This window comes from Bidens hawaiensis, unplaced genomic scaffold (genome assembly GCF_021521415.1).
Source record: "Bidens hawaiensis isolate Kalapana, Puna unplaced genomic scaffold, B.hawaiensis_p1.1 tig00001032_1, whole genome shotgun sequence".
Taxonomy (NCBI): Eukaryota; Viridiplantae; Streptophyta; class Magnoliopsida; order Asterales; family Asteraceae; genus Bidens; species Bidens hawaiensis.
This window is the reverse complement of record NW_027491060.1, coordinates 1,131,504-1,159,270: the sequence shown is the minus strand read 5'-3', so window position 1 is coordinate 1,159,270 and position 27,767 is coordinate 1,131,504. Positions and strand designations below refer to the sequence as shown.

The window sequence follows — 27,767 nt, the reverse complement described above, 5'->3', positions numbered from 1 at the left end:
TTGGCAAATAATGCGAATTTAGTTCAAAAAGATTATTGTTTGCGTATGGATCCTCACATTCTTGCCAGTTAAATTCAAATCACTAACTCCGTTAAATTTAATCGTTAAGCCAAGGATAGACGTGTCTTTCCACTCTTTCATTATTATAACACTTATTTTAAATTTTTAATGAACTACGATTTCGTCCATGTGGTTTGTTCAAATCTTCGATTTTAGTATAATAGTTTCAAATTTGCAATTTTCTTCCCTATGGTTTCATTTCACTTGCAATTAAACCAGAATTCACTAATCTCGTTAAGTCTGGTCGTTAAACCTATCAGTGTGCCCTTCACGCAAGGGACATTTTTGTTTCTTTTTCCCAAATACACCCCAGCCCATCACGTGGACTTGCGAATTATGACTGAGGTTTATTTGGGGAGAAAAACGACAAAACTGGTTGTCACGTGAGGGGCACGCAGTTACAAACTTGAAACTATTGGAATAAAACCGTAGAATTAGACAATCCACACAAACGAAAACAACAATGTTTGTCAAAACCCACAAGGTTAATAAACCTGATTGCAGAGTCAAAACCCTAGCCCCCGTCTTTCTGATGCCCAAAAGAGCTGTTGATTTCTATTTCGTTAGCAATTAGAAAACCCAGTTAGTTGTTCAATTGCGGTTTCTTTTATAAAAAAAAATGTCAATGATGGTGTGCGGAAGTAGTAGTAGTAGTGTTATTACGGAGTGGAACGACATTCCAATGGGGATTTTGATGAAAATCGTGTGTTTGTTGGATGATCGGACGGTCATCGTTGCCTCTGCTGTTTGTACAGGATGGAGAGATACCATTTGCCAAGAACTTACTCATATTTCACTCTCTTGGTTTCTTTCTTTCTTTCTTTAATTGATTGATATATAATTAACTTTTATTCTTATATTATTATTATTATGATTTTCAATTCGAATAATAATAAACATAAATAGGTGCACAAACAACATCAACAACCTGGTGTTTTATCTTGCTCCCAAATTCACTAAACTAACGCATTTAACCCTTTGCCTAAATAACTATCCGAGTCCACCGCTCATCGATGACAATGCAGTCGAGGCCATTGCTAACTACTGTCATGATTTACAACATCTTGACCTCACCAAAAACGTTCAACTTACCGACCGCTCCCTTTACGCTTTAGCTCGGGGATGTCCAAAACTTACTAACCTCAACATCAGTCATTGCCGAGCTTTTACTGACTCTGCTCTCGAGTTTCTTGCTACTTACTGTCGAAACTTGAAGATCTTGAACCTTCGTTGGTCCTTTACGGCCGCAACCAGTAAGTCCCTCAAGGTAGTGTAATAACAATATTACAAAGGTGCATTTGGAATATTATTATTATTTGACCCTTTTTCGGTTGTGGTGTTGGTTACAGGCTATTGGATCCAACTGTCAACAACTCGAGTCGATAAATCTCGGTTGGTGTAAGGAAGTCGGTAATGCTGGTGTCATGAGCTTAGCTTACGGGTGCCCTAATCTCCGTGCCATTGACTTGAGTTATTGTGTCTCTATAAAAGGTTTTTAATGCATTAATAAATAATATACAATGGACATTATACATGATTTCAAAACGTAGTTGCGATTAAGCTTATATATACTTTTAATCGTGCAGTAAGAGTGTGATAGCTTTGGCTAACAATTGCTTACGTCTTCGGTCACTTAGTCTATATGGCTGTCGAAAGATCACCGATCGGGCAATGTATGCGTTGGCCGACAGCCGAGTAAGAAGCAAACTTGAAGAAGGTCTTACGAACCTCAACATCGATTGGATACTGGCTCTAACGGCACCTGCGGTTCAAGCAGTCTGTGATTCGTTTCCTGAACTACATACGTGCCCAGATAAGCGTTCTCTCATCTTGAGTTACTGCTGGAAGTTAGAATCGGTCCACTGCGCGTGCACTCATGTTCTCTCATCATAAGTTACTGATATATTATCAGGTAATGTTAGATAACAACATTGTTAATGTTATAATCGTATACTAGGGTATAGAGCGGCGTAACCCGCAGGTGGAATGACATGTCACTAAGCATAATCAACTTAAACATCAGTTTAAACAAACATAATACTTCTTCAACTATTAAAACTTGATAGATTTACACCGTCACTAAACACATCACCATACCAACCAAAAATTAATAGATTTACATTGTCTTAATATTAAAACTTCCAAATTACAAGAATTTAAATTTGAACAAAACAACCGAAACACATTAACAAAATAACTAATAATGTTCTTTGCTATTAAACGATCATCAACATCTTGAAAACTTAAACCAAAAGAAAATCCCTTTTCCTAACACACCTGAAAATTGTTATAACACAATAGCAGATTATATAAAATATAAACCAAACAAAACATGTATAATAATTACTAACATATAAACATTACTAAAGTTGTTACATGGAACCAATAAATCTTAACTTCCAAATTATAGTTATTAGCAAGTGTAAAGAGGTGTTGACCATATACTACTTGTATTAAATCTAACAACAATATCTAAAGAATTTTTATTTTACCTTAAAGTTCATCATCAGACTCCAAATTGTTTGGAAAATCTTCACAATCACTTTCATAGTTACAACATTCTTCTAACCATTTGACCTTCAAACTCACTTCCGCTTCCAACTCAAGATGTGCAACTTCTTTTCTTGCATTAGATAACTTCAACATGTCAAGCTCTCTCAACAGGATCAATCATCACATGACAATAGTTGTTTAGGCTTAAAATTCTTATACTGTCCATTCCCAAACCTAATAACAACGTTGTTTTGATAAGGGTAAAAAAACCACTCCCTTACATGTTTATAAGGTAAAACCTCTTGCTGAAGATCATCAAGGAAATCATGTAAAACATTTATGAGATTTATTTCTTGTTGGCATGGAGAATTTTTCCTAAGACCAATCTCATGAATTTGATGTTTATAGAGGTTATTGAACATCATGACGGATTCAATTTTATCTTTTTGTATCGTGACTAAATCGCTAAACACGAATTAATACTTATGTAACAGGTTACAAAACCTCCAATTAACAATGGCAGACATTATCGGAATTTTGTTATTTTCACAAACTTTGGATTGCAAAAGAAGAAGAAGAAGATTTAAATTGAAAATTAAAAAATAGATTAATGAAGTGACGGTTTTATTTTTCCAAGGTAGTTAATGATCAATTCTATCTAATAATTGTTCACTTAGAATCCTTCTCCACTTTAAGAGCTAAAAGTGTTGCGCCATCTCATGATTCACTGGTGGTCGCCATCTCTTCATTAGTCTTTGACTTAAACTTAGTGGCCGACATGCTAGCTTCATCGTCAACTTCAAAAACTTTCACCAGTTTTCTCTTAAGTTTATCGTCAGAAGACGTTGACGTTCCTTTTGTATCATTTGCCACATCCTGAGCATCAACATTTGAACTTGGAGTTTGATTATCTCCAATATCATAAATATGTTATTAAAAAAGTAACCGACAACACAAAATCATGTTAGACATCTTTCTGTTACATATATTTATAAGTTTGAATTATTATATTAAACAAATATATATACCTTAACGGAAATCGAACCAGATGACTGGAATTTTGAATTAGATGCTCCCAGTTTGAATTATTATACCACTCTGTTATTTTATACAGAGTGGTATTACATTGGGTGTAATACTTGTAGCCGTAAACTCATGGAAAATAATGGTGAAGGGGGAAAAAGAATATGAATGCAAAACAGAAAGATGCAATGTGTTAGGTGTTCTCCCTACACCTAGGTATTTATTGAAAACTAATTCAAAGGTGTACTTTGCTTATTGTATAAATATATGTTTTTCTAGCTATTTACCTTTTTTTAAAATTTATTTAGGTTCAAGATCAAGATAAGGGTGCAAGATTCCACTGGAGTTGTGTCGTTGACTCTCTTTGATAGAGATGCTAAAATGCTGAATAACAAAACAACTGAATTGATAGATTCTCAAAATGATGTTTGTTTTCAATTACTATAGTTTATTTATACATCATTGTCATTATATTGTTAGTTTAACAATGATTAATATTATATTTGTTTTTCATCTTATTTTATTACAGAATGTGGTTGAAAAAGGTGGATTCCTGCTGAGTTTGATTGTCTTTTAGAAAAGAAATTCGTTTTTAAGGTCGATGTGGCAGACTTCAACTTCAGAAACAATGTCGAAGACTATGGTATAAACAAGCTTACGGATGACACTAATATTCTCACTGTATTACAGAATGGTCGTTTGGTAAATATCTAATATTAACATTATCTTATAGCTAATATTATTTTATAATTATTTCAATTAATAGATGTTTATGTTCCAATTTGTATTTTCAGCAATCAGATTCTAATTTTGTTACCTGGGAGCATCTATTTCAAAATTCCAGTCATCCGGTTCGGTTTCCGTTAAGGTATATATATTTTTTTAATATAATAATTCAAACTTATAAATATAGGTAACAGAAAGATGTCTAACATGATTTTGTGTTGTCGGTTACTTTTTTAATAACAGATTTATGATATTGGAGATAATCAAACTCCAAGCTCAAATGTTGATGCTCAGGATGTGGCAAATGATACAAAATGAACGTCAACGTCTTCTGACGATAAACTTAAGAGAAAACTGGTGAAGGTTTTTGAAGTTGACGATGAAGCTAGCATGACGGCCACTAAGTTTAAGTCAAAGACTAATGAAGAGATGAAGAGACTAATGTGTTTTGGTTGTTATGTTCAAATTAACTTCTTGTAATTTGGAAGTTTTAATATTTAAGACAATGTAAATCTATTACTTTTTGGTTGGTATGATGATGTGTTTAGTGACACTGTAAATCTATCAAGTTTTAATAGTTGAAGAAGTATTATGTTTGTTTAAATTGATTTTAAGTTGATTATGTTTAGTGACATGAACACGCGGGTCTATACCCTATTATTAATAATGTCAATCCCACTAGATAGAGATTACTATGATCTAATTAAAAATATTAGTTTGGATTGACTAAATATTGGTTGTCAACGTAATATGCATATGAGTTCCATTTGGTTGACCTGAAGGGTTAGTGTGACACTAAAAAAAACTTTGTTCAAGTTCCCATAAGATCAATATTAAAACCACAATAGTTTTACTTTATACCGACTCACGACACTCCTAAGTAACTTGGATTTTGTATATTTAGCTCGAGATTAGATACGTGAATGGAATAATTGGAGGATGAATTTAGAAATAAAACAAAATTCTGTAAGAAATGAAGAGTAAATAAAAAGGTTCAAAGGGGAATATCTATTTCATATTTAACAGTTAATTGTTATATGAAAAATTCAAAATAATATACATAAATTTTAACACTTTTTCATATCTAAAATCAAAATATTAACCTGTTTAAAAAACTCTTAAACAGGTTAACAGGTAAACCAACTTTTTAATGGGTTATGTTAGTCGATCTAAAACTTTTTTTATTTGAGTCATGTTTTGGGTTGTGTTAAGAATTGTCGCCCCTAAACTAAAATAGAGAAGTCAAACACGATTGTTCGGTTTTTTACATTGTAATCGTTTTCCAATTAGTTATTAGTTATGTTTTACGCAATATTCGTGAGGGCCGATCGTATTTTCCAAGTGAGCCCGGGAAGGGTCCCGACTCAGGTTATCTAAGAAATGGGGCGGACAACACGTTATGGGGTAATTAGGGTTGTTTAGTAACATGTTAGCAAAATTGGGTTAGCACTTAAAGCCAAATAACGGGTTGGAATCGTAAAAGGGTAACCATTCGAATAGATAACCAATCCACAATTGATCCCACAAAGAATCTCGTGTTTCATGGTAGGAGCAAACATATTCATACCTGATACCACTTATTCTGGAGTGTATTAAATGAGACCAAGTTGAGGTGGAAGATGCTTAAGATGAGGAACAAATAGCCGACATCTTAACTAAACCATTGACACGAATCAAGTTTAAGGAGATGAGGTGCTTGATCGGCATTAAGACCATCCGAAATCCTACTCATAAATAAGGAGGTGAATGAAGGACCGGTCGTAATTTACAAATGCGCCTGGGAAGGGGCTCAACTCGTGTAGCCTAAGGACTGTGGCGGTTGGCTCACTATGGGGTAAGTAGTAACTTGTCATTAGACAAAATCGGGTTGACAATATATATACCACAATCGAATGTAAGGTTTGATATGATAGCTATTATATCTGTGCTTTTTTAAGTTATATATATGTTTTTTATAATAATGAAAGTCAGTTTCTTTAGACTCTATGTTTAATTGGGATTTTAAATTGTGTTATAGTTATTACTTATTAATCATGTCTCACGTGAACAAAACTTGGTCTCTCTTCTTGATTATAGCAAGCATCTATTTATCCTTAATCTCCTCATGAAATTAAAAATCCTCTCTTTGTATAGCCTTCTAACTTCTAAGTTCTATCTTTCAAATTGATTAACAGAAGGGTGATTATAACTTATAACTAGCTCTCAAGAATCTTGTTTTTCAATAATTACTAGTTTCTAACTCTTGAGATCTCTTGATCGATCATAAGGGGCGTAAGACTACTAGTTGCGGGGTTTCAACAAGGGGGGCGGGCGCAAAGAGCGTTAAGGCCCAACGATAAACAAGGAAATGGTAATGTGGTTTTAACAAGGAAATTGTAGGGGCCAAATACTTTAACAAGAAAATTGTGTGGCTTTAACATGATAATGGGCTTTAACCTGGCGTTTAAAACTCCGCCACAACAAGTAGCCTAATTATGATAATTTTCTTACTTTCTAAATGACATAAAATATTTAGAAAAAAAAAACAAAAAGCAATTTCATAGCAAGCATAGTTTCTACATTTATGACCAGGAGTAAAAAAAATAAAATAACAAAGTATGATGTACATTATTTAAACTTGGCTTGTAAGTTAAAAAGTAACACATGATATCTTTACAAAATTTGGGACTAAGCATATGTCGCTTTTCCCCATATTGATTACACCTTTCCAGCCACTTTTCTTTTTATATAAAGATAGATTATTTAGGAGATTGATCACAAACCTATACATAAATTAGCTAGTGTGTATGCTGTGAGTGTGTGTACGTTGTTATTGAAATATTATAAGGAACATGGAGAAAGATGATCAACGGAGTTACTGCTACTTCCATCCAGATGAAATCTTTGTAGGGGTGTGTCCCTTATGTTTATATGAGAGGCTTGTTGTAGTTGCGGCAAAACGATGTCGTGGAGGTCTTCGTCTCTACACGAGTAGCACTTGCAAATCCTCAAAACCGTGCATGGTGGTACCGAAGATGTTCGCCATCGATTATTTGATTCATCGCAAGACCAAGAAACATAAACTTAAACCTAAAGATGATGATGATGATACATCAGCTAGTCAAGACGGTATGTGTGTTACACTATTATTTGCATTCTATTAAAATACAAAACTAATCATTGATTACTTTTATAAATAGTTTAATGAAAGATAACATTAAATTTAGAACTTTTCATTCTATGTTTTTATTTTAAATTGACATAAGGAAAGGTCAATCACCACCAACCTTCTCTTGATGATCTAAACACACACAAGTTAAGTTTTTTTTAGACATATAGAGGTTAGGGTTTGACATTTTGGTATGTTCATAGATTTAGGATTTGCCATTTTGTTTAGGTTTATATGAGTTAGGATTAGCTACAAGAATAACGTTGGGAATTTCTTCGATATGATTTTGAAGTTGCGGGTGTTTGCTTCGTTGATGGATTGGTAGTTGTTTTTGTGTGACCGTATAGTATTTATTGAAAAGATGATGTCTACCTGTGGATGATGTGTTTGGAGATGAGGCTATCTAGTTGGTGTTTGATAGAGAGATAGGTGGATTGGCAATGGGTGGTTGGTGGTGGTGGTGATTCACGGCGATGAGACGTACTATTCGTTTTATATTGACGATAAGTTAATAAATTATTTAAAATAATAGTTAACTACTAAAAATAGTTTAAATGTATGATGCAATGATAATTTAGTGATGTAACGATTTTTGTAATTGTCATGCAACAACTAATATTCACAACCAATAAATATTATGTTTGTGAATATTAGTTGTTGACATGACAATTACATAAATCGTTTACAACTTAAAGCTTACCCATACTAAGTTTAATTATCATGTATTCAAGTGATGTTTGTGTATTTTAATATTATTTACCTAGTAGTTGAGACAAAGTGTTTTAAACATCCAAAGGTTTTGGATTCGATTCCTAGTAAAACGTTTTTCATAACTAATATTGCACATATAAATCTGTATCTCTATGGAGTATTATTTAGTGAATCGACACACGTCAAACAACACATCACAAATATGAATTAATAACTTATTTTTAAAATAAAAAATAAATAAATTATTCTTATTTTATTCTACTTTTTTGTATTGGGAAGGGATTATGACGGATTTATAGTAAGATCCAAGTTTCCTATCTTGTAAATCTCGTAGTCCCATTCGATGATTACGAGACAAAATTTATCAATTTCATACAAAGGAAATGATTGCCTCGATCATGACTAATTTGGAATTTCATAATAATATATTACTACGTTTTAAATCATTAAAATTTTATGATCTTATTTAAAAAAACAAGTATTTAAAATTATGAATTGTGTTTTATTTGATATTTTCATTTTATAATAAAAAGAATAGAGAGGTAGAGAGGGGACCAAGGAGGTCCCGTTAATCACAATGATAATACAAACTTTCTTAACATTCATACATATACAGTTGCAGATAGCCGAAAATTACGACTATAGTCTTTTATATGTCCTGACTCAGCGTCTCAGCCATCCCAAACTTTAAGGGTTTGAAGATATATGTAGTTTTTCTTTGAGTGACAAACTAATCTACTCCTCAACTCTTATATAAATCATCTATACATGTACTTGTAGGATTTGAACCCTACGTCTTCAGTATTATAGCCATTCGTAAATGATTTTATCGTTACTAAACTTATTAAACAAACACATCTTTCATTTGATATACACATTCCTTCATGTGGGGACGCGTAGCGAAGATAGTTATTTTCAAACATTAACTGTTTTCGACCAACAATTAAAGTCATGGACTTGAAAGATGCTCATCTAGGAATATCTCCATGCCCTTACCTATTTATTGTTACAAAAATTGATTTTTGATATTAAACTGTTTTTTAATCATAAAATTGTTCTTTTCAAAACTGTATACTTATTATATATTTTACCCCATCCTAAGAAATTATAATAGAGCTAATGCTATTAAAATAATCACATAAGAATAATAAAGCTTTGTATTCATAAATCTTTTTGATATATACAGAAAATAAAATATATTATCAAGTACATGTTGAGAATGTGTATATAACATGATCCTACAAGAATATTTGACGTATGCATGAGTTAAGTAATTATTTTGTTACTCGCATATTGATGGCTTTTCGAGGAACCTAGCTATACGGCCAATGCCTTCATTCTTCGATCATATATATACCTAAATAACGTCGATGGTAGCTGATTAGTAGGCTCACTCTATCAAGTTATATACACTTATGGGGCATATATAATTCTTGTTGATGCAATTTGAAATACAAAATTAATAAAATTCAATTTATATGGTTTTGGATCATAAAAACATTTATGCATGTAGATGCATATATATACAATGATAGAAAAACTTATATGGTTTCAAAATAAACTACTAAATATTTTAAACTTCTAGGTGCTTTAGAAAAATAATAATTCCTACCATCTTTTTTGTTGTTTTATAATTTCTTTTGCTGAAATGGAAAAGAAGTTAAAAGGTAACCATACAAGAAGGTGGGTGATGTGGGGTTACTATTATTTAATTTGACATCACATGGTTGTTCTGTTTTCTTTTTTCTATAATTCAAACAACCACTTCCAATTTTCAAACTTTTGATATCTATACAACTCATCAACCATCATCTTAATTTCTATTTTTTATTTTTATTTCTAAACTCAATTACTTGTTCATTTCACAAGCTAAATACCTACATATATATACTTTCGCGAAATATATTTATTATTTTGTTTAGTTTTGTTTACAATACTGAGGATGCTCGTTTAGACTAACGTGCCTATTTAGCTTGTGCTTGAGCTCATTTATGAGTAGAGTCCAAACTAAGTTAGTTTAGCATACCAATCTTGAGTATCTTAACAAGAGATGGACTTTATTACATCTCAATCAACGAAGTTACAAAGTTACCAAACATTGCCATATGAGAAAGATAATGTTGTTTCGATCAAGTGAAAAGGATCCACATGCAGTATGGGTTGTGGGGCGAAAGTGGACCGAGGTGGGGACTGGTTGTCCGGTAGGTGTTGGTGGTGGAAGCAGGGTGGGGCTACATCTAGACTTAGAGATCAATGTTTTGAGCTTTTGTCTTCAAGGTGGTATGGGTATGGGGTTTCATGTCTTATTAGTTATTATACTCTGCATTTTATTAAGCAAATCACATTTATTATACACGTTTTTTATACATTTCATAAGTTGATCGGTTCTTGTTTTGGATGGAGAGTTTGTACTAGAAGATAAATACATAAATGTACATGTAAACATGTATATTTCAAATTATAAGATCGATTTCAATTATATTTTATTATCAACTAGCCTAATACAAAATAGAAAAGGTTAGTTATCTTTGGTAGATATCAATAAGAAAATAAAATGATGTAAGTGGTTATTATTTATTTATTTTCTTTGTATTTTTGTAGCATATAGCTTATTGTTAAAACAAATTCACATATATGGTCATGAGACACACTAGTAGTTACATTAACTCGCGTAATAGAGTTTTCCTCTAAAACTAGTATTTAAAAACAAGTAAAACATAAATGATATCTGGATAAGATTTGAATATTTATTCTTTATTCTGATTTACCTTCGAAATTTTTCGTTTACCCTTGCTCAAAGCTCATCATATTTGACATCGAGTATATGGCTACTTTATACGTTTATATCCTCTAAATTTCATTTACATCTACAACAATCATATTCGAGTTTTTTTCTTTTCTTTTTCCCTCACATGACTCATAGTTCTTGTAGTTTTAGTTGTATAAAAAACAAGGCGAATACATGCATGTGACTACGAATTCATGTATCATTAGGCTATTCGTAGTGGAGAGGCTACAAATGGGGGCGAATTGTGACACGTGGCGCCCAGTCAGCAATGAGTGAAAATTTGTTTTTGGGGTGTAATGGTGTAGGGGCTACAAACTAGGCCCACAGTATCTCTTTTATTATTTTGTTTTTATAATTAAACTAAACAAATAAAAACCAATTTATTTAAATAATTAAATAAAAATGCATTAAAATTAAAAAGAAATACAAAAAAAATACATAACTAAAAATTAAAAAAAATACATAACTAAAAATTAAAAAAAAACATAACTAAAAAAAAGAATTTGGGTTGGTTTATCGGGTTCATCGGGTCCATTGCAAGTTCACGTTCGATTGGTTACCATGGAGTTGACCAAAAGCAGGGAATGGGTGGTTCGGTTGCTTCGGGTTATTTCTAGGATTCATTTTGCTAATTTCTTTTAAGAATTTAGGTATGAATTGTTTATAAAATGTATATAAAATGGAGAAGAAGAGTGTATGTTTATATATATATATTGTTTTAATTAATTAATTTTTTTTTAACTTTTGATCTATTTAATATAATATTATTTATTCTTCTTCCAGGCGATAAAAGAACCCCGCCCCGCTCGTTTTCGCCCAAAAATCGCCCCGGGAGGGGGGGGGGGTGTTCGCGCCCCTTCACGCCCAAAAATCGTCCTAACCCACGCCCACCAGACATTTCATTAAAGATATAAATTTGTAGTGACATGACTATAAAGTGTAGAACAAGAAAAAAAAAACTACTTTCATGGTTTTTTTCTTCAATATCTAGATTTATACATTTTCTTTTAACTATATATGAGATTTTCTCAAACAATAAGCTTATTCATTTTCTTATGTTGTAAGTGGGTTAAACTTATGACCTTTGTGTGTCATATTTATTTGCGTTAGGCGCACTTAAGGCACATAGGCTTCGCTTAAGGCCTAGGAGCAAGATGCATAAAAAGCGAGGGTCTGATAAAAAAAATGCTCGCTTAAATAAAAATTTAATATATTATGTGTATGAAAAATAATACTATTCTTCAAATAAAATAAACAAAAGCCATTATATAATATTTAATATCATCTAATTAGTACCAAAACTTCTAAAATAATCAAGATTCAAATGTAATTCCAGAACTTGAATAACATAATGTCTCAATATAATGTCTTTGACCTCTCCTAGATCTAAGTTTCAATAACACATTAGCATTCCTTGTGCTTCTTTTGCTCAGTTTTTACTTCTCATGTTTTTGGCATGAACAATGCTGAAGCGCTCGCCTAGGAACTAGAAGCGCATTTATTGAGCCTCGTCTGAAAAATGTGCATAGGCGCAAAAAACGAGGGTTTTTAATAACTATGATTTATTTTGTGCCAAACATTTATCGTTAACAATTAAGTTAAAATATTGCTTGAGGATTATCTAAACCTTGTGGTTTATTCGCAGATTCGTTCATTTCGATAAGGTTTGATGATGACAACACTCTAGGTGCTTGGGAGAAAGGCAAAGATTCCAAGAGTATAGTCGAACATGCCAAACCACAATGGTCCTCCATGAGGTGGCGAAAGCGGATTGATCACGTTTTTCAACTCATTACATCAAAAAAATCAAACAGACACATAGGAAGTGGAAAGATGGTTAAAGGTAGTAGATGGATACGAAACCTCGCAAGAAGAAAGACGACCAACGATTAAAGATGCATCTTATCTTAAATGCATGTTATAAATATGTATTTTGTCAAATCATCATTGACATATTTGTGTTTCGGTTATTTGCTTAATGATTTTATCGTTCTGGTGTTTATTTGCCATGGTAGCTATTGTGAAAATATTTGAATGGACACTTTGTGAATCAACATGGTGTTTATGTTATAAACAAGATTTAGATGGGATTGGTTTATTCGTCGCATACTATATTTTTGTTTCATAATTTCTCTCCTTGTAAACATTATTATTGGTGAATGTAAATTATTATCTTTGTGGAAATTGTTTATCAAATCCTTTAGCTTTCTATTAGAGGTCATTAAATGTTGAAAGCCTAACTTTTTATTTACAGTAAGTCATTGTTGATCATTATGAATAACTTGTTATTGATGGAAAGTTAAGTTACTGCTAGTGAGGTCAAAGATCAACTAGTTGTCAATTCTAGTTGCTAAGTATGGCAACTTGCTTATATGACTGATGCACTATTTAATATCGATGGTAACTGATGTGGTTCTGGTGCTTAATCGTTGGCCAAGAAATCTAGAGAGAAGTCAGACTAGAACTATAGAGAGTTTAGATCGATTTTTAATCCCATTCCTCATTAAAAAAACGTACAAGATCTCCTTTTAAGGAGTTCGTACAAGAATACAAAAATAATTACTAACCCGCTACCGCTTAACTCCTAAACCTATGATTGATCATGGGCATCCCCATTATTTTGACCACATGCTAGATTGGATTATTAAATTAAAATGGTAAAAATAACAAAAAAATAATGTTGCATGGCACATAGTAGTAACTTGGACCTTGGTGCAGATGAAGATTAAAGAATAAGTTATCCTTAATGAGCAACTTACAAAAAAAGAGAGCCAACCACTAAAGAAGGCTCTTAATCGATGAGGAAGTTGTGTTGTGACTGGCTAAAGAACGTACACGAACCAAAGAATATATCCAAGTCATTATTCGATTATTAGAAATGTATGATCAAAAGCTCTTAACACATTGCAAATCATTTAAGCTAAATCTTTCGACAAATCATCCGACACATATTATCATCAAAGTAACCCACAAATATCATCAGTGACTATATGTGAAAAGCAAGTATTCGCAACCAAAGGGATCGTTGCACTAAATCCGTTAAAAAAAGTAACTTCAAAAACAATAATTTTGATGATAAAATGGTATAATCTTTTGCATGTTTAGTTATACTTTAAATAATATAACTTGTCATAACAAATAAATAAAGATAAGAAATGACGTTAAAAGAAAGAAAAGATTTAAACAGACGTTAGTGGATATCATATTCCAACCGACTAAATGGTTATAACTTTCCACAACCATTTGTCATTTACCCTAAAAAAAGCATGTTAGATCGAACACTAACCCACGAGATGGTCATTTTCATAATAGAACCCCCCATTGCAGTGTGTTGCTTCCTTTGGGGACCGCTTTTTGGAAAGTTGGTTCTTATAAGCAAAATCAATTTAATATATATATATATATATATATATATATATATATATATATATATATATATATATATATATATAGATAGTGAATCAAATACGAAATGGATATATTTTATGCGAAGAGTTTGAAGTAACATAAACCCTTGATCATGATATATCAATGGTTTAAGAACTTAAAATAGAAATGATAACTATTATCAATGACGGTTCTTTGAACAAATAATCTGGGTATGAGGGAGGATCTTAAACAAATAATTTAGATGGACTAGACTCAATGCATATAACTTTTTATTTTTTTTTCAAAAAAAATGCACTAATGAATGAAAAAACTGGGGGCCGTCGCCCGTCCTGGCCCAAGCTAAGAACCACCCCTTACTATAATATAATCAGTTAGAAAACTAGAGCACAAAGAAAAAACCATCTGATCGTGATTGTCTTCGTCGTCGTTATACTAAAATATGCATTTATTCAAAAAATTATCTTTTTAAAACACATAACATCTTATTTCTCATATATCATAATAAGTTAAATAGTACACTTTTCCACTCTTAAATACAAGATGTATTATAGTAAACCCCCAAATAATTGACGTGTACTTTAGTTTTTCTTAGATAAACAACATCTTACATTTTCCATATAATTTCAGTATAGGGAACGAGTGGACTTCATTATGAGTGCTCTAATAGCGTTACATTGAAATATCTATCTTCATTCATATAATTTAACTAAAATACACATTTATTCATAAAACTGGTTCAGTTTTAAAAATTTAAAACATTTGATTCTTTATATATATTCATACGCAATTAAATAATACCATTTTCCACTCAAAACCACATTAAAATTTAAGATCGTGAACGAGTAATGAACCCCCAAATATTTGGTTTACTTTACTTATCCATATAATTTGGTGTGTGATGTATAGAGTCGGGGACTTCAATGTACGAGTGGAAATTAACAAAATCTTATAATTTCTTTATAATTTGGGTACGATGAAGGGACGCAGCCTCCACTGTGACCGCTCCAAGTAATATAAATTGGAAATCATATTAAGTTATACAGGGCCGTCTTCGAGATTTTGAGTACCCAAGACGAGTATAAAAGATGGACCTTAAATAATTATTTTTCTTTGAAAGATCAATAATTGTAAAAACAATAAATAAAACAAAGTTATTATAGCAATAACATACACAAACATAAATAAAGCTAAGTGAGAAAGAAAAAAAAAGTTAAATGAATCGAGACACCATAATGATATTAATATGTGATCATAGTGTACATTATTATATATGGAAAACGATTATAATTGGGTTGGTTTAAAATGACTTTAGACATAAGCCCAATTTAAATTATCAAGCCCTATTTTAATTTGATTTATTTATAAATAAATAAAAGAAAAAGAAAAAATAAAAGTCAAAATATGAAAAGAGAGTGTGTGCAGAAAGTAAAAAGTGCATCCTATATAATATTATATTTCTTGTGTTTTTCAAATTTATTTCCTTTTGGTCACTGCAACTTGATATCCGTTAAAAAAACCATCTCGACAACATTTTTTTCTCATTGTTTCTCCTTTTTACATTTTCTTTTATCCTAATTCCACATGTTAATGCTTAAAAAAACAGAAATCTATACATATATATTAAAAAAACATTAAAAGTTTTGTGCCCTTCATCGAAACCGTACCCTAAACGGTCGCCGAGCCCAGGATAGGGTCTAAGCTGGCCCTGAAGTTATATAGAATAGTTATTTCTTTTGTTTTATTGACTCGCCTCACTTTATTCTAACCCAAATTCCACCCTAACAAAATCCTAGTATTCATCATTGTAATGTACCTCTTCGGGTTACCGCTAGTAATTGATCCATGATTTTTTATATGAGATGGCCAAAATGGAAGAAATTAGAATGACTCGGCTAAAATAACATATCATAGCATAAAAATATTATTTCAAGCTAGAATTATAATATTACTAGTTTGATCCTCCCGTGTTACGGGAGTTTATTTAAAGTTTTGTTTTTAATCGTTTTGCTATTTTATGATGATTATTTTATTTTTTAACGTAGTTTTCTTTTAATTTAATACATATATATTAGCTTGTTATTATATTTTTTAACGTTTGGGTTTTATCAGTCGAGATGTTTAAGTTTTTTAGATTTTTAACGAACAAACATAAACGAACACGGGCATGTTGATTTTTTTACATGTACAAACATGAACACAAATATTTGTCTAATGAAAAAAGAGGCGTTGATTTAGTTGACGATGGTGGGTAGTATTGGAAGTTAACCGATGATGAAAATGATAGACCAGCAACGAAGAACATGTAAAGCAAAAAAATTAAATTACAGTTTGATAATGAAAGTGTTTATCAATAAATGAGATCTTATAACCCATTTGAGGGCTATTAGAGTTTGGTAAGACACATAACCCGTGAAAATTATTCTTAGATAATTAAGGGGTTATTTTACAAATAAATGAGATGTTATAACCCGTTTAAGGGTTATCCGGGTTTGGTGAGACCCATGACCCGTGAGTAGTATTGTTTGTTTATGAAATATTTTACAACTAACTGAGATATTATAACTCATTTAAAGACCATCCGGGTTTGGTAAGACCTATACCCGTGAATTCGGGTCAAATGAATGAGAAACTTCTATTTATAAATTAAGCAATCTGGTGGCTCTAGAGAACGTGGGGAATAACCTGAGAACGACACCTAGGATTTTATGGTAGACAATTATATAGATAGTTAGATTGAGAAGGAATCTGAAATTGTTTTACACAAAATGAGAAAAAAATAATTGAAGAGAAACCTTACCCGATATTCATTGAGAATTCGATATTTCCATTTTATCAGGCCCATCAGAGTGTGCGGGGTGGGACTGTGGGAGCCCAAATAGTGCCCAAAAGTTTTGGGGTCCAATCTTATGTTTTCCTAGTTTTATTATTTTTTAAAAAAATACTATTTAAATATTATTTTTCGAATTTGAACATAATTAAAGTGTTAACATAAGAGTTGTAAGATTCTGTCCATGGGCGAGGCTTTATAGGAAACCGAGGGGTCTCCGCCCTCCTTTCACGAAACGGGGTCTAATTCGTCACTATTTCGTTCATGCCACATGCAAGACTTGGCAACTCCGCATTTTTATGCTCACTTCTCGGCTTGTAAATTGTCCATCCAAAAGTCTTGCCCAAATGAGAAAGCTCCTGTTTATAAATGTAGAATTTGGGCATCTCACTCAAGGAATACTCGAACTCGAAGTAAAAAAGGGTAAACAAGTTTTATTAGAACTTGAACCCGAGACAAAGCAAGCTGAGTTGACTTGGTTTATAAACTTTGAATATTCTTCCATGTTTTCAGTCGGTTAATTGTTAGTGGCTTAGTGGTATGAGTTAGTTCTTTCGTATCCATTGTTCATGTTTGGTTATAAATAACCTTCAGGATTTCATTACAAAATAATGAAAGAGAAATGTTAGATTGATCTAAGTTTCTCTCTAATTGCTATCTGGGTTCTTCTAGTTTTCTTTCAGCTAATCGATTACCGGTTGGAACCAGATTAGTGGTATCAGAGCCGTCTTGATCCCCCGGACCCTTGGCTGCTCAAAGCCTCAAACTTTATCTGAAACCGACTTCTTTCGAAAGATACAAAAAGCTTACTACGTGAGACTCGAGTCCCAATTTGAATCTGTCTTCATCAAGCTCCGACCCACGTTCGAAGCTTGCTACACCCCTACACCGCCACCATCAGTTTATGCCCTAAAAATTGCAACACCACTATCACAGCCGGCTCCAAGGGCCTAGGCATGTGACCAAAATTAATACATGTTTTATAAATATTTCAAAGTATTGGTTGCAAAGCGGAAGCAAATACCCAATAACTGGTACAAAAGAGTTTAAGTTGAAAAACCATAATTTACATCTTTTACATTAAATACATCTAAGCCATTAGATTGTCTAATAGCTAAACCACCATCTTCTATTCTCTATCCTCATAACCTGTAAAACAGTTTATAAACTACGTCAACAACACATGCTGGCGAACACGCTGACGCTTATTATAATTTTGTATAAACCTTATTAGCGCCCTTAGACCGGCGTACCTATTATATCACATAGTCCAACCCTCACAACCCTATAGACAGGCTCAATGAGACGAGTACATGGTACTAGGTGCGATGGGGGTATACCTACCCTCTGCCCACATATGTAAAGATCCAGACACACGTATAACTAGCCTGATTTACAACAAATACTAAAGTTTTAGAGATCTGTAATCCCATGCAAAATTTTGTATAATGACTCGTTTATTCGTAAAGAATTTAGGCGTATTCACCCTTTTTATGATCAGTGCAGTTCACTGATTTATGCTTGAGCGCTTTCTTGGACCTATAGTACGAGAATAACTTTTGTAAATAACTAGATCAATGATCTAGTGTCAGACCTTTAGTCTGTTTTGCGTAGATTCAACTTTGTCAAATCATCTGCTTGTATAAAACATTGAGACCTTTAATCTTTGTGTTTATTTACCAAATATATGTCACATTTCTACTTCATAAAGAAACGTCGATGTTAGATTTTTCTAAAAGAAGAAATGTCAATTTAATTATATCATTTGTATATAAAACTTTAAGTTTCTTAATTATAAAGAAACATTATTTTGGCTATATCCTTTACATATGAAAAGCTATGTTTACACTTAATTTGATCAAGATTTGGGCTATACCCTAGATTAGGGTCTAAGCCAATATAATAAATACTTAAGTGGAACATTTACCTTACACGTGTACTCGGAGTTTACAATTAAGGTTGATCGGGCAACACCTCTACTTTGTTTCGCGTACTAGGGCTTAAATCGTCTGAACTTCGACTTCGATATCCAACTCGTGGCACTACTTCCAAATTCCAATGTTATGTGTTTGTTTATAAGGTGTTACTATGCATAGCTCGATCTCCCTTTTTATAGGCAAATTTTTGGGTTCCATGATGTATCGTGATGGGTTGTTTATGAGTCATCGCGTAGTGCGATGACTCGGCTCTTCCGGGAGCCGCTACGTGGCGAAACTTGGTCTGTTACGTTATTCCATGTGTTGGCATGTGGTTCGAGACGTGTATCCGATTAGTTAAACTGGTCGTCGCGTATCGTGATGACTCAAAAAAGTGTGGCCGCCCATTATTGGTTTTTGTGAGTAACCATTGCGTATCGCGATGGGTCTCTTTATGGCTCATCTCGTAGAGCAATGAGTCTGAAAACTCAAATTTTTTATTTTTGGTCTTTTATCTTTTGAAGTTGACAGTTTTAACCCGAAAGTTTTGGGATTTTACAACCAGCCGCCATCAAAACCGCACCGACCACCAAACTAACACTATTGACAGAAAAAACGGTACAACTTAAAGTCGGTAAAGCTACCTTATCCTAAGTCGACACCATCACCAATCCCATCTCTTAATTAGGGACCTAGCTTCAAACATGATTTTCAAGAGTGGCATGTGCACTCTTGGTCCATCAAATGTGAAACCCACGACAATCCGAGCATTTCCACACAATCTGTTCCAATGCAAAACTTATTTTTACATATCCATGTTACAATTTTTATGGGGTTCATTCTCCAATTTTCGGGTTCGAAGGACCACTACAAGAGGCTCCAAGAGAAAGCATAACCTTGGAACATGATTGGCATGCATGCATCCACCACGAAGCGTCGAAGCGTTACGTTACTGAGATTTGTTCTGATGGCCCCCAGGATGACCCGGTGGTGCCCACCATGGCACTCCATTAACAGGGATGGGTTACCATGACATTGGACTTACAGCCTTTGGTGGTTGGGGGACACCAAGAAAACAAACTACGTGGGGGTGTTTGTTAATTTGTATTTTGTAGAAAGGTTTTTTTATTTTAAAAAAACATGAGTGTACATGTGATTTAGAAAAGAAATAACTGCAAACTAACATGCACTGAGCAAATTTACTAGGAGTGAAGAGTATAAATACTCTATGCTTAAAATGAACGTGTCTAATAAAGATAAAATGAAAACAAAATATAAGTAAAAATTAATTAAATATTGGAAAAAACGCAAATCACTTAGCTGAAACTTACCACGATAGTAGGGCTGTTCAAAAAGCCCGTGGATCGCGGCTAGTTAGAGAAAAGCTCGGCTCGAAAAAACTCGATTCTAAATGAGCTCGGCTCGACTTGGGGCTCGGTCTTGACTCGGCTCGTTAGCTCGTTTAAACTAAACGTTAAAAATTTTAATATTTATATATAATATAAGATACTAGCATACCTATAAATAAATAAATAAAAATTATACATATATCATGTCACTCGATATCTAAACCTTATAAAATAATAACTAAAATAAAACATATAAAGTTATAAATTCTCTAGTTTATAAATTTTATATAATATGTATGTTAAAATTATAATTTTTGTCTTTTATATATCAAAATTTGTAAAATATAAAATAAAATGAGCCAGCTCGATTAAGTTTGAGCTCGAGTTCGAGCACACTCTGGCTCAACTCGGCTCAGCTCCTTTACAGCCCGACATAGTAGGCCTTCGAATTATGAGTTTTGCTCAAAACATTAGATGAGGCTTGAGTTATTCATAAACACTAAACGAGCTAAATATAAAAATTGGTGAGCACCCTGGTCAGGTCAGACGACCCCACATAACATACGCTCTCTCTCTCTCTCTCTCTCCAAAACGGTCACATACATACATAGACAATATAATCAATCAGCCACCGTTGTATTACCGATCCTCCGGCCATAATTTAATTCATAACCACGATTATTCCTATTAATTAATTATTTAATTAGTTATATGGATTCCACCTCTAAGGGCTACATCAACAAATCCGCATCTTTTGCTGCTACTTCTCAGCGTGACGTCACTTACAGGTAATTCATTAATTAATTATTCACCTTCTGCTTTAGATTGATTACTGTAATTTGCCGTCGTCAGCTTTGATCGTATCGAATTTGATTGATTCAGTTAGTTAGTTAGTTTGAGTGTGACAGTTGTAAGTGTTGATGATTTGTTGAATTAGGTTTAGATGATGTGGATTATTTTGCTAATTCTGATTTTAACAGCTCATAATTAGGGTTTACTGGTTAATTGTAATTAAGTATTTTATTATTTAAGATCAAATAATAGGGTTTTCTGTAGTCTAATTGGTCATAAGTATTGGATAGCTTTCTGAATCGTGCTATCGGTTTCAGTTAGTACTTAGTAGTAAGAAATCAATAATCGGATAAGACAGAACGCTGATTAATGAACTTATAGTCGGATACCACTGGAAATCAATAATCGGATGAGACAGAACTAGATGTCCTTTTCTGTGAAAGCAGGTGGAAAACAAACACAATGAAACATTGCAACTTTTCGTGAAAGAATATAACTGTTTGGCGGTTATAAGTATAACAGTCGGCAGTTATATCAGTGGGAAGATCGTTAGTGTGAATAAATTGTTTTATACTTTTATAAGTTAGTTAAATAGGTAGAATTTGAACAGTGCATTTTCTTATAACTGGATATATGACTATGATTATTGAATGTCAAGTAATCATAAAATCATTTTCTTTTGGCCTAGGAAGCCACTAAGTAAAGTTTTTGATAACTATATAGTCTCATAGTTTCCAATTTGCTGTAGTGCTCTAAAAGACATCCCTTATGCTCGAGTGTTTCATTTTCTCATACAGGCTATAACAAATGTATCTAAAACTGATTGACTACTTATTTTAGTTATCTACTAAAGCATAAACATATTCAATCCACTCTGTTAGAAGCTGGCAATATTATGCTAAATCATGAGTTGTTGAATTATGCTTTCGTGGTCAGAGGAAATTATGTTTGGTTAATATTCATGTTAAGTGTGTTGTGTGGAGCAATTAAGATTGATAACTAAATAGTCTCTGATTACTTTGTTAACAAATTTAATATAGATTTTATGATTATAAATTCTTTATACCATTATCAGTTATAAGTAGAGTTATTAACATTGTGTAATGCTAAGTTGCTAACTCACTTTGCTCAAAAAGGTTGTTTTTTGTCAGCGAAAGAATAAGGCGTTTTAGCTGTTTAAAAAATAAAACTTGTTGCCAAATATAATTCCTTTTTAGCAGGGTGGAAACTAAGTTGTAAAACTTTGTTCGTCAAGTATTGTACTTATAACCGTGTAATACGTACGTCTACTCTAATACTTTGACTTACAAAATGAGTCTCCTAACTTGTGTATACATAGATGTACAGGTATACTTAGGTGTACTTATATGTATATTAATAGTTAAATATAAGTTTGTTGGTCTGATCCTTTTGTTTATTACAATCAAATAATCAATCCTTAAGGCTTAAGATTAGAGTTTACATTTTCTCCCACTTGCTTATGAACTGATTGATAAGTATTGCCTAACCTTTTGGCAATTTGACTTTGAAAATTTAGGTGATGACTCAATACAAATAACTTTCTATATAAATAAACATATTACATTATTTTTCGCTTATTTACAGTTTTATAATAACTGAGGAGTTTGTTTTTTTAAACTCATAGCTTTATGCTTTAGTTTAAATTTTATATAAAAACATCTTTATATATTATTATTATTATTATTATAATTCTCTCATTGCCTATAAAATTAGAGAACTAGTAGAACAAGGAACTTCAAAAGTACCATTTTCATAAGAATACCTTTCCAGATACAGGTAACAAGAATAATAATAAAAAGTTATTGTATTTTTAAATAGAAGAAGTTATGATAATAGCTAAGAGAATAGGAAATGAAGTTGGCTGCATATGATCATTCCAGATTTCTACTAAATATATAAACCCATTAACACATGCATTGAAAGTAAGATATCTAGTATAGCTTTTGAGTTTACACCTTTTTAAGAAACAATCCAAAAGATAAGGTGATGTGTGCCTTTATAAAATTATCAATAAGATTACTATTGTTACTTATACTATTTTAATTTATGTGTTAGCACTTAGCAGGGTCTCCTTGATAATTGTTAAAAAATTTTGAGCCAAAGGCGAAAAGAATTTCGGGCCTTAAGTAAAAGGTTTTTTTTTTTTTACTTGGTTATGATTTGGGATGTGCAAAATTTTTTTCTTTATGAAAATAGGCTTAAATGAGTTGATTAATTAAGTTTAAACATTAAAAATACATTTTTTTGCATAAAAAATATATATATTTTAAAAAAAAATTCAAAAAGAAAATCCGGGCCTACTAGCATTGTGTATCAGTTAAAAAATTTTAAACTGTTAGAAAAGTTCTTATTTAACTTAATTTTATAAATGCATCACCTTATCTTTTCGATTGCTTCTTAAAAATGGTAAACTAAAACCTTTAGTACATATCTTGATTTCAATACACGCGTTGTTTAGCTGGGATATTCGGTGGATATTTGCATTGCCAGTATGCAGCCAACTTGATTTCCTATACTTTTTGTTATTATCATAGTTTTATCTATTTAAAGATAACAATAACCGCAATTAGAATAGTTCCTATTACATGTATTTAGAAAGGTATCATCACTGTTCTAATGAAAATGGTATTTTGAAGTTCCTTGTTCTACTTTCTCTATTTTTATAGGCAATGAAGAAAATAAATTACATTTTTTATACAATTTTAAAGTAAAGCATAAACTATGTGTTTGAAAAAACAAGCTCATGTTTTCATAATAGTGCAAATAAATGTTGTATGCTTATTTATATAATTAGTCATTGTATTGAATCATAACCTAAATTGATAAAAACCATTTGTCCTGTTAAAGATGAAACATAAGTCAAACTGACACGATATCACATGATTAAAATTGACATTTGCAGATGTGGATGTTGCGGATATGACTTGAACCTGAGTTCTTCAGCACGCAATACGTCATCCATCGGTTCCAAGTACGGAAAATCCATAAAAACAGGAATAATATCATTTTTTTTCATAGACGAGACCAGGTTCACTCAAGAAGAACAGTTTCAGTGTATTCCATTGCCATCTTTCATCTCAAAACACTTATGGCGCAACAAAACCAAACTTCTTTGTCGCAAATGTAATAATTACATTGGAAATGCATACCCGGTTGTCGCAGATTTGGTCTCGGAAGGTGACATCACGTCTTACAGAAAATATGATGTTAGAATCCGAGCTTTACAACCTTCATCGTCTCTGTAACCGCTTGGTGTGTAATACTGATACCTTCATCCGGGCCCTATTTGTAGCTCGGTGGTTTTCCATTCGTACGTACATGCATCCGTTGCGATTTATTTTCGATAGTTTCATGTTTTGGTTAGTGCATGTGTACGCCTTTAGTTCGTGTCGTTTTTTTAATTATTCTGTATTTAAGTGTTGCATTATATATACACACCCTCATTCATGTAAATTTTGAATATGGTCAATTTTTTAGGTCCCAATTTGATTCGGTTCGTTTAATTTTGTTAGCAACCCACGCTAGTCACTGTAAGCTCGCTGCCCAGAGGCCCAACCCACTCATTCAAGGCTTTGAATGGTTGCACTCATATCGACCTTCGAGTCTTCAACCTTGTGTGAATGTCTTTTGTGTCCACTCATATCGCTAGGCGTAAAGAGTTGAGTCGAGTTTGAGCTTCTCTAAAGTTGTGCTCAGCTGGTTTCATGCTTTATATTTAGAGCTTGACCTCGGCTTATGAATAGCTGTTCAAGGTGTAGCTTGATGGCTCGTCTATTATTTATTATTAATTTTTATTTATATACATTTATAATTACTTTTTATATATTTACGGTTAATGTTTTTTATATATAACATAGTAGATATCAATAGTTAGTTTTAGAATATATTTCCTTTTACTAATATTACAAGACTTGCAACCATATATTGATAAGTCAATAGGTTAGTTAGGCTACCCTCTTATTTCAGTATTCAATAATATGTTAGGTGATTAGGTAGTTAGCTTCTAGGTATTCGAAGCGTTTGCAGCAAGTGAACACCTCATTTTTTCCCCTTTATTGCGTAACTTTGCGTTACTTTCATCAAGTCATTGAGCTTGAGATTTAAGTTGCCACTTTCCATGTTGATAGCACTCCGGCGGCTGTTCATAATCCACAATATAGGATACCGACTCATCTAGTTTGGGGGAGTCCTCGACTTGTGCTTTGAACTCGGTTACAATTAACTCCATGCCCATTACTCGTTTGTCTAAGTTGACCAACATGTCTTTGAACTCAACTTGACGTTTCATGCCTATTCGTCTATCTAGACTTGTCTTGACCATGATTCTCTTCACATCCCATAATACTTGTCACCACAACCTTGTGAAATTTATGACTTGAAATGACCCTGCTTAGATGCTGATTCCATGGAGTATTTTTTTTGTTCTTTCTTAAGTTCAGTCTTTTGACCCGACTATGTAGCAGTTTAGATGACTTCGCAACCGAATGCAAGATGTGTAACCAATGAACAATTAATTCTGAGAATGTTACTAAGGATGCTTTACAAAATGACTTTAGAGGTTACTTGGTTGTGCCTTGCACAGTGAAGTAGTTCTGAGTATGGGTTGATATATACATTGATACATTATACATATGCATTATTATTTAGGGTAATTGATGTAGTTATGGTATCTAATATTTACAATTAATCCAAGATTTAATATTTTACTATGATATATCCCGTGTAATACACGAGATGTTAAAAAAATACAACAAAAAGTCAAATTTAATAATATATGTAATAACATATCTTATGGATTCATAAGAATAAATAATGATAAATAAAATTTTATAATTCATTAATATCTAAAACCTCTTTTAATACAACATTTAAAGTTACATTTGTAACTTTGCTAGTAATTATATAAATGAAAATAGTATTAGTTAGTTACTATAGTTGAATGAGAATAATTTTGTTTTAATGGTATAGGTAGCTGTTTTAAACTTTATGATATTATATATAATACATTTGTCTAGTTACACAAATCATTTTGGACGGGTGGGGATAAGTATTGGTTGGTATCTTTTTTACTACAATAGTGAAATCGTTATTGCTGTATTATGCTCAACTGAAATATCAAAACACAGCCCCACCCTCTTACGTGTCTCTCTCAGAACCTCCTCCGCTTATTTCGTGAAAGAAGTAGTAATAAAATATACATTGTTTCTTTAAGAGTGGTTTTTTCACTTTCCTGTTGTACAAAGTAGTTTGTCTACAAGGCTAAATCAAGAAATTAATATGTATTTTGGGTCTATTTCTGAACTTATTTATTGACATAAACTCATTTCGTACAACACACTTCAAGATGTATTCGATTTTGTTGAGCTTTAAATTATTTTTAATAATCTACAGAAATTATAATTTATGAGTATAGAAAAGTATTAGTTTTGCCGTGCTAAAAAATTTATAATTAAAATATCATTCCGCTCAAATCCATATTTTGAGCGTGAAAATAGTGATTTGTCTGCAAGGTAAAACCAACTCAATAATAAATAGTTTTACCGAGCTAAAAAAACTTATAATAAATTACAAAATTTATTTCTATTGAAGAGAAGACTTGATAATAAATTATAATTTAGAAAGGTATAACTTATAAAAAACTTATAATAAATTAATTTCTTATATATTATAATAAATTATAATTTAGAAAGGTTTATGTCAATAATAAATTAAAAAAAACTTATAATAAATTTATTTCTTATAACTTATAATATTTTGAGCGCGAAAATAGTGATTTGTCTGCAAGGTAAAACCAACTCAATAATAAATAGTTTTAAAGAGTTAAAAAAAACTTATAATAAATTACAAAATTTATTTCTAGAGGTGTGGAAGTGTCTGGGAGAGGAAGGAGTCTGGTGGTTAACTACTATGTTCAATATTATCCTCAAATCTGGTAAGATGCCAGACCAGTGGAGGAGCAGCGTTGTAGTTCCTATCTATAAGAACAAAGGAGACGCCCAAAGTTGTGGTAACTATCGAGGAATCAAACTACTAAGTCATACTATGAAGCTATGGGAAAGAGTGATTGAGGTTAGACTTAGACGGGAAACACAGGTTACGGTGAACCAATTTGGCTTCATGCCGGGGCGTTCAACCACAGAGGCAATACACCTTATAAGAAGATTAATGGAAAAGTATAGGGAGAAAAAGCGTGACCTGCATATGGTTTTTATTGACCTAGAAAAAGCATACGACAGTGTGCCACGACATTTGCTTTGGGAGTGCTTGGAGGGTAGAGGAATACCGAGGAAATATATAGAGATTATTATGGATATGTATACAAAGAGTGCAACAAGTGTCCGTGCGCTCGTGGGAGATACTAATTTCTTCCCCGTAGAGGTAGGTCTTCATCAGGGGTCAGCGTTGAGTCCATTTCTTTTTGCAGTAGTCTTGGATGAGTTGTTCAGGGGGCGCTTCCGTGGTGCATGATGTTCGCAGATGATATTGTCTTAATTGCTGAGGGAAAACAAGATCTAAACATGAG

At 32.4% G+C, this 27,767-nt stretch overlaps 1 protein-coding gene and 1 pseudogene across 2 annotated transcripts; both read left to right on the top strand.

Annotated features, from left to right (window-relative positions):
• The first annotated feature begins 723 nt into the window (after window positions 1-723).
• Window positions 724-1,570, top strand: LOC143553033 (uncharacterized; annotated as a pseudogene). Its single transcript, XR_013138756.1, has 2 exons — window positions 724-1,327; window positions 1,410-1,570. The product of XR_013138756.1 is annotated as an uncharacterized LOC143553033 (transcript).
• A 19,440-nt stretch (window positions 1,571-21,010) lies between these two features.
• LOC143553025 (uncharacterized protein At4g08330, chloroplastic) lies at window positions 21,011-25,266 on the top strand. Its single transcript, XM_077043103.1, has 2 exons — window positions 21,011-21,219; window positions 24,147-25,266. The coding sequence occupies exons 1-2, from the start codon at window positions 21,143-21,145 to the stop codon at window positions 24,487-24,489; spliced, it is 420 nt and encodes a 139-aa protein (XP_076899218.1). The 5' UTR covers window positions 21,011-21,142; the 3' UTR covers window positions 24,490-25,266.
• The last annotated feature ends 2,501 nt before the right edge of the window (window positions 25,267-27,767 follow it).

Excerpts from the sequence above, each read along its gene's own strand:
- LOC143553025 (XM_077043103.1), top strand. The coding sequence starts at position 21,143 with ATGGATTCCACCTCTAAGGGCTACATCAACAAATCCGCATCTTTTGCT. Across the intron at positions 21,220-24,146 it reads CAGCGTGACGTCACTTACAG|ATGTGGATGTTGCGGATATG; the intron begins GTAATTCATTAA and ends TGACATTTGCAG.